Genomic DNA, 12,077 nt, shown 5'->3' with positions numbered 1-12,077 from the left:
TGGTCTTCAAGATAAATCAAACCATCAATCAATCAAATCAAGAAGAAAACAAGGCAATCACAATTCAAAACAAGTCATAGTAATCATCATAACCCCACACTCTAACATCTATAGGTAGCTCTGACTATCACAGCAGTCCTCTCGATCTTTGTTAACTTAATAACAATTCAACTGCGCTACCGAGCTGTCATCACACAGATAGCCATCATCCTACTGATCATCACACAGATAGTGATCATCCAACTAATCATCACACAGATATCGCCAATCATCACACAGATAGCGATCATCACACATATTCATCACACAGATATCGTCGATCATTACACAGATAGCGGTCATCCAACTAATCATCACACAGATATTTCTACACAAGCTTTACATTACAATCATCACAAAGATTCATCATACTGATATCATCGATTCATCACACAGATATTCCTACGCAAGCTTTACATGACAATCATCACAAAGATTCATCATACTGATGTCATCGATTCATCACACAGATATTCATACACAAGCTACCAAATCTTATATCTCACTTAAGACAATCATATTAGACTCATGGTATCTCAACACATGATATCCTACAATCACAACTCAATACACAATTTCATCAGACATCAGTCATCACACAGATAGCAATCATCCAACTTATCACACAAATTCCACCAATATATATATATATATATATATATATATATATCACGCAAATATATATACATGATCTGTGAAGACCCGAAATTCTCAGTTAAATATTTTGTAATTTGATATTTGTTCAATTATATGAAATATGAATTGTGGGCATGATTCGTATGTCGTTGTACGAGAAATTGGTTTCGAATGAGTTTATTTTCGAAACAAACGTTATTAGGGGGGGTCACTAAAATCGACTTTTTGTACGTATGGAATTTGGGAAAACTTCTTTCATGAAAGTTGTAGAGCTCGTCGATACGAGTTCGTGCATATGTGGAACGCAAGAATCAGAGTTTGTACGAAGAAGTTATCACGTTTGGAAAAGTTTTCATTTTGGGTATATATACCTAGCTATTTTTGGGAATTTCCAAAAATAGCTAGGGTTTCCATTTTTGGCAGCCGCACAGTTTTTCTCTCTCTCTCTCTCCCTTCCGGGCCCGAGCCAGAGCCAAAAACAGAGCAAGGAGTCTCCGGCTCCGTTCTCCCTCCTCCGGCCACCAAACCATACCAAACCACCTCCCATGGCTTTGTCTTGACCTTGCGCAGCTGCCAGTGGCAGCCTTGCGCCGTGGCACTACTTGTAGCGGCGGCAGGAAGCTTGTTTCCATTTCCGGCCGTTTTGAGTGCGAAGTGAATATCTCGAGCTACCGGCCACCAAAACTCGATGTTCTTGGCTTTTTGAACTCACCTTGAGTTGCTAGACAAGAACCAAGAAGGAAAGCACCTGAAGTGATCGATTTCACACTCGTCGGAGGCCTTACCGTTTTCTGTAGATTTTCCAGCCAAACCGGACTATTTTGGTAATTTTCGACCACTTCCACTCGTTTTCTGACTTCATGATAGTTATGAAAATTGCTCAAAATGATTAAACAAAGAGGAAAATCCCGGACCCGACACCATTGGCAGTGGTCAGCAGCGGATCTGTTCCTAACTCCGGCATGCTTTTCCGGCCACCTCCGGGGGTCCCAAGGGAAATTCCTACCCATTTTTATGCTCTACGTGTTCATACGATCATTTCAATATATAGCATGTGAATTTTGGAGATCGTATGATTAAGTTATGAATTTTACAATTTCGATCGTTCGATTTGTGATCTGTGAAGATCGGACCGTCCGTTGGACTTGTAGTTTGATATGATGATCGTAGGACTGTCCCGATGACTTTGTGTGGTCACAGGTGAAGATCTGACCGTTGGATCTTCATATAAATGCGTTTTTGAATTGTACGCTAAGTTAATTATCGTATTTGGTTAGGTGATTGACGGTTTGAGTTGGTGGACTATTGTGAACCATATTTTAAGCTGTTGAGAAGACGCAGCGGGATTGGAGGTGAGTAAATCTCACATGGTTCATTTATGAAACCGAATTTCCTTATTGCACAAATAATTGTTATGTGTGAGAAAATGGTTTTAAGAAAATGAGATTTAAAGTATACAAGAGAATGAATTTCTTGGTTTTACTACGTGTGAACTATAGTTGGTATTAGTGGTCATTCCTGAGTGGATGATTACGTATATATATATATATATATATATATATATATATATATATGTTGCGTGATTTTATACGGAATGGTGTGACATTGAAATATGTGGTTTTTTGATGATTTCGTTTATATACTTGAATGAAGGATTTATTTGCCATGAATATTATGATAATTGGTATTGTTGTGAGTATGATTTGGGTGGAGATGTGATATTGTGAAACGGGTGGGATTCTGTTTATATTTTGTTCTGCGGACTGAAATGTCCAAAGTTCGATGGTTATAATAACCAAAGTATTTTGTTCTAAAGGCAGAAATGTCCAAAGTTCGACGGTTATCATTGTGATAAACGAAGTATTTTTGTTCTGCGGGCAGAAATGCCCAAAGTTTGACGGTTATAGTAGTAACCGAGGTATATCGGATGCTTGCACCTGGGCCAAGGTGACAGATAATGATTCAGATAGAGCTTTAGTCTGTTGTGGGAGTATGGTCATGGTGGTAACTAGGTTATTGCGTTGTGAGTATTTTGTGCCACGTGAGTTGGGTTGGTGATTAAATTGTTGGGGTTGTTGTGTGTGTTCAGATTGTTGGATTGTTTTACTTAAATTAAAAGAATTGTGATTTAATAAATCAACTGTTCATTTCTTATTTACTCACAAGCTTTGCAAAAAGCTTACCGGGTTTTGTGTTTGCAATCCTGGTACACTATTCAAACGGTGTAGCGGATAACCCTGCAGGTCAGGAGTATCAGGGTGGAGATCGAGCAGAGTAGGCTATCGGTGTTAAGTGCTGCACTTAACTTATTTTGGTGTGTTGTAGACTCTTTCGGACTTAAACATTCTATCTTTGTTGGTATTGTATTATTTGACTCGATAGATAGTTTGCTACGAGGTTTGTATGATGGTTTGTGAGACGCTGGTTAAGAAAAAAATTCAGGACGTTATTTTTATTGGTTATTATTCATGTTTCGGATTTGAATTTGTTATTCAAAATTCGGGGCATGACATGATCATCAGGAATGTCACTAATACCACTATAGTCACAGTTAATCCCATAACTCAAAGACAATATGCTAACTAGGGCTCATAACGAATATCGTGAGATTTACTCACCTCGAAACTCTCACTGCGTCTTCAATACAGAACAAAGCAGCCAACCTACAAAACGACAGTCTAATGATACATAGTCAAGTACCTAATCATAATCGGTTTCCACTTAGTAACAATTCACAAACGATTTAAGTCTGAAACACTTGTTTTGAACTAAAATCTCCAAAGTGATGCCAATCGAGGCGAAACCACATCCGAGACCACCCAATGTCTCCGGAATACTTCTACGATCGATATGCCAAAACCACAAGTCGATCGGAAACTCGGATTCTCACTGATCGAAAAATCGACACGTATGAAACCGTAAAAATCATAACAAATCCATACGAACTCCAAAATTTTCATATTATATATCGAAACGCTCGTATCAACGAGTAGAACATATATAATACCAAAAACAGTTACCTACATGGCCGGAAAGCCACCATAACGCCGCCACAGGTGGTGGGGCACCACCACCAGCCAAAACTTAATATTTCACAAAACTCCCAACATCAAAGCTGTTCATCTAAGCATGCTTTTGAATTTTCATAACTAGCTTGAAGTCAGAAAACAAGCATAAAGGGTCGAAAACTACCTCACAAGCTTTGTATTATTGCTCAAACTGAGTTGAACCGATTTTCACGTTAATCGATCAAAACAAACACTATAGATCGATCAGGGAGCCTTATCTGAACTCAACCAAGGAAGCATGAAGCCAAGAAATCACCGGAGCTTCATTTTCAGACTGGGTCCGAATACACCAGACTCCGCCACCTTCTAGCTAGGGCTGGGCATTTAAGCCCGAAAACCCGAAAACCCGAACCGGCCAGTCAAAACCCGACCCGTTCGGGCAGGGCCCTATTTTTTTTTTTAACAAAACGGTTCGGGCCGGGCCTTTACTTTCAAAGTTACGGTTCGGGCCGGGCCGTCACTTTCAAAATGGCAAAAGCCCGTCAGGCCCGTCTTATATTTAAAAGGGACACATGTCCATTTCTTATTGGAGCTAATATAAGGCTCAACATTTTACATAAGATCGGACACACTGAAATATTCTCACTCAAAAACCTAAATGACTAAACGTCTAAACCTAATCAATCACTCTATCAGCCTTCATTTCTTCCCAAACTGAGACTGAGAGGCCGCCTCCTTCATTATCAGTCGTTTTTCACAGACCCGATCTGAACCTGCCATATCAGCCAGCGACCAGCACTCAACGCCGAGACTGCTCTCTCTCTCTCTCTTCTCTTCAGCTGCGCTGCTGCACGGCCGAGACTGCCGCTTTCACTCTTCTCCTTTGCCAACGCCGTGACTCGAAGACATGGGGAGGCTAAGAGGACGCGCAGACACGGAGACGCGGGGAGGCTGAGAGAACTCGCAGACGCAGGGTGGCTGAGAGAACGCACAGACGCGGAGAGGCAGAGGCTCGAAATCCCGATCTGTGAGTTTCTTTCTCAGTTTCTCCCTATACTCTCTGAGTTTAATGTACTCTCTCAGTTTCTTCTTTCTCCCTCACAGATCTTTCTGCCATAAGCCAATTAGAAGCCAGGGAATAGAAGCTCGTTCTTCAGGTCTGCAGTTTCTGAACTTTCTGGTATTTTTGTTTATTAAGAGATCTGCAGTTTCTGGTATTTTTGCATATTGACTTGTTGATGATCTTGAATGTTGTTATTGAAGTAGGTTCTCATACAAGTAACCATCATTTAGATGATCTGCATTTTTTTTCTGGTTGTTTTGAATAAGTTGACTTGTTGATGATCTACAGATACGACGGGTATTGCATATTGACTTGTTTATTAAGAGTTATTGTGTTTGTGTTTGTCAGTTTATGTTTGCTGATAAAATGAGGCTGAAATGTGATGGAATTGTTGAATCCTAAATTTAAATTTTTGATTTTAGTGACTGCAAATATACTTGTGAGTTGTGGTTCCTGAAAATGGATTTTAATGTAGCTTGTACTATGTGATTACAGGCTTGCAGCATGGCTGCTGATGGGACGGCTATTGTTCCATCGCCGACAGCTCCAGTAGAACCAAACCCAGCAGTGCCAATTGGTCCAACAAGTCGTCCTCCTAGATCCAGATAATGTTTATATATATAGACATCACAGATGAAAACCTTGCCAAGCCTTATTTAACGTTATTTGGGCTTGAAGAAGCAGAGAGCACTGTGGTTAGTTTTCAACTTGTGAATGACATGCATGTTGGCTATGAAGTTTTGCTCTGTGCTAAATAATATTTACCAAGGCTATAACTTATCTTGTTTTGTTTGTTTTCTGCACAGGTGGCTGCTTTTGATGTCCGAGTCAACTCTAAATATCTATTAGAGTCAAATCCAACACCAAGCAATATAGAGGTAACAGTTTCTCATGTACCATATTTTCCTTATGAAAAATAACTATGGTGGTACCTAAAACTTCTGGTGTGGCTTTTGTAGGAGTTCTGCTCAGGGCTTCTGCATGGCACTTTGTCTCCATACTTCAAATCACAAGCAATACCTAATAACGTGAGTAGTTTTTTCCCTTAAAAGCATTTGGATCAATGATGATAAACCAGTCTTGGAAAGCTTCCAAATTTCATTTATGCTTTTGACAATAGTTATATAGTTTGCTTCTTTGTGTGTTACTACATTATCTTTCAGCTGAATAAGTTTATTTTATGGCAGAACCAATGAAACAATGAATAATCTCAATGCTAATTTCATAATCTGATAGATTTATCACATGCATATTGTTGGTTTAAGTCACTCAAAAGCTGTGAATCGTGAACTCTTTCTTATACAGTTTATGAAAAACTTCAATGTTATCTAAATCTCTTTATGATGGTTGTTGTAGGCAAAAGCAAAACTGTGGAGTCCAGTTGATGGATGGAAGCTGTTGAATTGCTCGATGGAGAACTGGAAAAATGGCTGCTAAATTGTTGTATTTGAAATTTTGAATTAGGACTTTCTATTTCAATTGCATATTTGTATTTCAAACTTGGACAGTTGGACATTTGAACTTCATATTTAAATTGGATCATTGTATTTCAAACTTTCAATTGCGGGTATTGTGATTAACTTGTATTTGAATTTGGATTTTATGTATTTTGGATAGTTCAATTTGCAGCTTCAACTTTGGATTTTGAAAGTGTTTTGATTCAAATCTGAACAGGTTGAAATGAATGAAATTAAATGAATGAAATCTGGTACATAGCAAGGTAGATTATATATCCTACTAAGCGAAAAATACAGGTTTTTGGGCCCGAAAGCCCGTAAGCCCGGCCCGAAATGAAACGGGCCGGTCCCTGTTTGTGTCAAAGCGGGCCGGGTCCGGGCCCAATGAAAAACGGGCCGGTCCCGGGCCCAGTGAAATTATTGTTGGACCCGGCCCGTGCCCAGCCCTACTTCTAGCACCATCACCACCGCAAATGGCCGCAAGAGGACACCACAGGAATGAGCGGACGGCCACGACGAAGCGATCTGGAAAGTTTCATTGCCGGAGACAGCTGGAGCTCACCGGAAAAGCCGGGTCTGGTTTCCAGATTAGGGTCGGGTCAGTCGCGGGTGAGGAGAGAGAATGGAGCATTTCTGATTTTCGGAAAAGGAAAATGGAAAATGGAAATAGTAAGTTTCCAAAAATGGAAACTCCTATTTATAGAACTTTCCTAAAACTTCAAATGCTCATAACTTTCACATACGAACTCCGATTGACTCGTTCCATATGTCCACGAACTCGTATCGACGCGCTCTACGACTTTCATGAAGGAAGTTTTCAGAGAATCCTAACGAATAAAAAGTCAACCTTAGCAACCCCCCTAAAGTCATACTTTCCGAATAAAAATTCGTCCGAAACACTTCCGCTCCATCCACAAGCCACGAAACCGTCCAATAACCACTAATTAAATTCTGGAAAATCCTCGAAAAATAAATACGAATTTCCGGGGCATCACAGCTTGTTAGTTTCTTAATGAGCACTAACCGGTGTACTTAGGTGGTTTTTTAGCCTGCAAATTATGATGTTTCTTTTTACATCTTAATAATGGAAGTTTCTAGCACACTGCAATTGAGCGCATTGGCAAAGGAAGTTTTCACACAAAATTATCTCTTTGTAGGATAATGTTGTAGTTTGTTAGGCTCCTTCATTAATTAAGTGGGCTTCGATGTCTTAAGCGAATGGTGCATGATTCACGTTTTCTGGGAAATTGGTAAGTGTCGTTCTAGCATGTGATTATCAATGAAATCTTCATTTACTCAAAAATAGAGTACATTTGACATAAATTTTGTACAACTAAATTTGGTTGCAATGTCATTTTATGCATTAAGTTTATGCAATAAGTCTCACCCCCAGTTATATTTCATTGATGCAACTAATAAAATAGGCATGTATATGCTCTCAATTTGACTGGGTTCCAAACCACAAAAAAAAAAAAAAATAAATAAATAAATTTGTTATCGTAGCTTTTTCTGCCCCTCCAGAATTAAGTTCCTAGCTAGTTTCACCACTGTCTCTAGCAAATATGTTGGAGACATCATTGAGTGTGAAAATATGTGCAAATTTGTGTATGATGTGCTCTACTCCCAAGTATAGGAGGTCAAGTTTTAGTAAAGGGAAAGTGAGAGTATCGTATCCAAGGGATTGAGTAACTCTACCCTAACTAGATCACCGTGAAAAGAAACCTAGAAAGAACAAGCAAAGTCTACCTTTTTACAAGTTCAATAGTTTTGGCCCTTTGGAAGCCTAACTACCAAAAGTGATATTAACAATGGATAGTAGTGAATCGGCTTTTGAATTAATTTTAACTATATTAAAATTAAAGTGCAAAATAAACTAACAAAGTGTAAGAGGTTTGATCAAATGAGATAAAAGGGGTTGTAAGGCATCACACCTAACCTCCTTTGTGCAAATTCTAAGTAAGCAAATCTAACATGCTCATGCCAAGATGGAATCCCCCTCTGTTATCTTGATTATCGAGTAACCAAGAAACAATTATACTTGAGAATGTATTGAAGCTACCCCTTCATTATCGGACATAACTCTCCTACAATCCTTTTAGTTTCTGCCCATTCCTTGATTATCGGATACAAGTAGACCTATGTAGATGCAAGCTAAGATCCCTTGATTATCGGACACCTAAGCCACATCCATATGATAAGCTCAATTGTAAGGACCCAAGCAACCTTATTTGATTATCACAAGATTACCATTTCTACATTTGCAACATGCTTAAGTTTATTAAGTTTGTCAAGCCTAGCATACTTCCATGAAATTATCAACATTTACCAACCTTAGGTGACAAATCTAAGAAGCATAAATGATGAACAATTAAACTAGCAAAGTAAAAATTAATGGCATGATCCATATTAAATTTAACTACATAGTTTGTACACAAATTCGGCTAGGGCTAAACCCTACCCCCAAATTTATTCTACTCACAACTCATAGTTCCATAAATTAAAGCCATAAACTTGTAAAGCATCAAGTTAGAAGAGAAAATATATAGTAGATTAAGGAAGGAATACCCATGGGTTTGGTTCCAAAAAGAACCAAACCATACCTCTAAGAACACTTTCTACCCTCCAAGATGCAAAATAAGGTGAGAAATGTTTCCTAGCATGGTATTTTTGGTTTCTAATAAGAGAGAGGAACCAAAAACACCATGCAACTCCACAAAGTCTCTTAGAAGTATGATAAGCAAGACTCAAATATATGAAACTAGAGTTGTGATTGATCAAAAGTGTATAGATACTTCGGTTTTGGTAAGGAAAAACCAAGAACCCAAGAAGCTATACACCTATCTCTACACAAAACTAAGAAACTATGAACTAAAGCTATGAAACTAAGAGAAATGTGTGAAGAGATGTGTGTGAAAGTGAGAGGAGAACATGAAAAACGTCCACCATGAGGGGAGGGTGTTTTTATAGGCCAAGAGCGATGAATGGAGGGTGGAGATCAAAGGAAATGAAGGACTAGATGTAAAGAACAAATGTGTAAGCACAAAATATGGATCTAATCTTTAACTCCACATTAAAATGACTTAGGAAGCCCATAGATATTTTGGTGGAGTAGATGAAGTAAGGGTAGAAGGGTCATTGGGAGACAAAGGTGTAAGATGTAAGAGGAGGACCATTTGTCATCCTTCAAATTTTGAATTTCAAAATAACCTACACCTAAAGTCTTTCCATCTAAACTCTCTAACCCTAGTCAACAGCTGTTCCATGCCCTCCACACATGTCCTTGGCTGGAAATGGTTGGAAATTCGGCATTGACCTCCATTGACCCATTTTTTTGTCCTTTTTAGCACTTTCTTCTCCTTTTTTCCTTCAATTGAATCTCCACCTAGACTTCAGAATTGGCCTTCGGTTTCTTCATACCAAATGTTCCTCCATGAGTGCATATCATCCTGGTAAAATTTCAGAGATTATTTCACAGTGGTGTGGCTGGAAATGCTGTCGGAATCAGTACAGGTCCTGTTTTGCAGTTTTCGTCTTTTAGTCAGAAAGTTGGATCGATCTTTTGACAACTTCCACTCAGAACTAGCTCTTTCACTCTTCATAAGAAATGATTCTTAGGATATCTAAAATAGATCTGGAAATTTTCAACTCATTTGGAGTTCATTTGGTCAGTCTACCGCTCCTTCTTCTTTGCCTAGCTCTGTTTCTCCTAGCCAGAGCAGGAAAATGTCCTAAGATTGACTTTTTAGTGCATTTCTAAGCTTTTCCATTATTTCCTAGCATGATAAGAAAAACCATAATAAATAGATATAAATGAAAACAAAGGTTAAGCAAAAGTGTAAGATTAGGGGAATAACTACTAGGTAATTATGGACCTAACAAAAGAACACCCTTAAAAGGCTAGGTAGCTTACTTACTACAATTAAAAAAAGGATAAAAAGAAAAATATTCTCTTCAGTTGTATAAACTCTCATCAATGTATGCAATTTTGGTACAAGAAATTTAATTGGACTCCAGGATATGTTGTCGTAAACCTGAATAAAGAATAACACTAAAAACCTTTCCAAAATGCACTACTTTGTCATTTATGAACGACCCGATCTAGACCTAAAAGCAAGAAAAGAAATAGAGCTTACTAGAATAAGGTTTAAAGCCCAACACCACAAGCCCCACCTTTCTCTGTCGACCTGGTCATCCTAGAATAGATGATGTCGTATAGTAGGACAACTTTTGGCCAAGCAAAACTTGTTGTCGTTGTTGTCTTTATGATGCCTGGCTCCCCCATTTGGATTCGAGGCAGCAATAGATCCCACAGCCAACCAAATCGGTCAGCTCCTCTAAAGCTCACGAAATCAAAAAAATCTTGTTTCACTTGCTGTTGGTAGTCCCACCTACTGAGGTCTACATTTTGTTTGTACGGTCACTGCCTGGTTAAGGAGAATGCACGTCCGGACATGTGAACGAACACGATCCTCCGAAATCGACAGTTGGCATAGACCCTAACACACCCTGACACCTATATAAAGGGGGTCTTACCCCACGCTCGAGGTAACACTCATTTTTCTCCATTCCTACTGATCTCTCTATTAGCTTCTGCTTTACCCATTCCTGACTTAAGCATTGGAGGAGTAAAGTCCGGAATACTTTGGACTTTCTCTTAACGATTCTTCTCTATGGACAGGTCTCAATGGAAGGATTCAAGCGTGGAGGCAATCTCAAGTAATATTCACTCTTTCTCATTCCATCCAAATTCGTGCACTAACATTCACTTGCAGCTTAAATTGACATTGGTCAAAACTTGATCTCTTCATTATTGACATGCCACGGCAAATGCAGGAGACACTAGACAAGCGCTCCTTTATGAAGTTTAGAAGCAAACCATACTCTCCTTAGATGGGCAGAAGGATATGAACCGCCAACCATCCCGCCTAAGCTAACTATTATTATTAGTCGAGAAAACTACCTCAAAACAATCTAGAAAAATGAAGACATGAGAACCACTACTGAAAACATCGTCAGACTTCTCTCCTAGTGAGTTTTGCCTACACCTATAGTCATGAAGACAACTCATAGTATGGTGAATTTTCTTTTCCTATTTTACGGTTCCTTATAATGATCGACCAATGAAGCGAAGCTGGGCTTGATTTACTAATTTTGATTTCAGCTTTTCAAGGATTTTATAATTGAATTGCATGCTTATTTTGAGAAAAATAATGTCATGCCTCGAATTTCAAATAAAGATATTCGAATCAGAAAAGCAATAACTTAACCATCTTCTCGAAACTACATAGAAATTTTTTTCTATTTAATCTAAGCAATTACAATAATCCAAAAGCATAAACTTAATAAAGACTCAAACACTCGAGTCGAACGTTATATCAACAAGTGTTTACAAAACCCGAATGAAGTGAACTACGAATGTAAACGCTCACTAAGAGCATAATACAAATAGCAGTTACTAGCAAAAATAGGCTAAGAACCTAAACTGCTGCAACTACACCTCGAACTCAGCCCTGGTGGTCTTGACCTGTAGGAATAACAGCTACACAATGGAATGGTGCACCAGGATTATAAACAACAAACCCGGTAAGCTTGTGAAGCTCGTATGAGTAAACTCAAATAACCACAATTGTACTCCCAAATAAACTAAATAAAATAGTAATCCCTGCATAGAAAATTAGTTCAGGAGATCACCTAAAAGCACTCAATCCAAAAACATAGTAATCCCTACCTGTATTTTAGTTCAGGAGATTACAATTAAATCAAACAATAGAATTCATGGTAATCCAAATCTCATGTAAACACTAAAGAAAGAGAACCCCAGAAACCTTCTCCGAAACTATGTACTCATGATGCAGTAACACAGTTACCACCATG

At 38.6% G+C, this 12,077-nt stretch overlaps 1 protein-coding gene across 1 annotated transcript; it reads left to right on the top strand.

The window, feature by feature from the left end:
• Positions 1–5,353: 5,353 nt before the first annotated feature.
• On the top strand, positions 5,354–5,795 carry LOC112175222 (protein disulfide isomerase-like 1-6). Its single transcript, XM_024312875.2, has 3 exons — positions 5,354–5,441; positions 5,553–5,624; positions 5,706–5,795. The coding sequence occupies exons 1-3, from the start codon at positions 5,355–5,357 to the stop codon at positions 5,793–5,795; spliced, it is 249 nt and encodes an 82-aa protein (XP_024168643.2). The 5' UTR covers position 5,354.
• The last annotated feature ends 6,282 nt before the right edge of the window (positions 5,796–12,077 follow it).

Source organism: Rosa chinensis, chromosome 7 (assembly GCF_002994745.2).
Source record: "Rosa chinensis cultivar Old Blush chromosome 7, RchiOBHm-V2, whole genome shotgun sequence".
Taxonomy (NCBI): Eukaryota; Viridiplantae; Streptophyta; class Magnoliopsida; order Rosales; family Rosaceae; genus Rosa; species Rosa chinensis.
This window is presented reverse-complemented; position numbering and strand designations above follow the sequence as displayed.

Excerpts from the sequence above, each read along its gene's own strand:
- LOC112175222 (XM_024312875.2), top strand. The coding sequence starts at position 5,355 with ATGTTTATATATATAGACATCACAGATGAAAACCTTGCCAAGCCTTAT. Across the intron at positions 5,442-5,552 it reads AAGAAGCAGAGAGCACTGTG|GTGGCTGCTTTTGATGTCCG; the intron begins GTTAGTTTTCAA and ends TTTTCTGCACAG. Across the intron at positions 5,625-5,705 it reads CAACACCAAGCAATATAGAG|GAGTTCTGCTCAGGGCTTCT; the intron begins GTAACAGTTTCT and ends TGGCTTTTGTAG.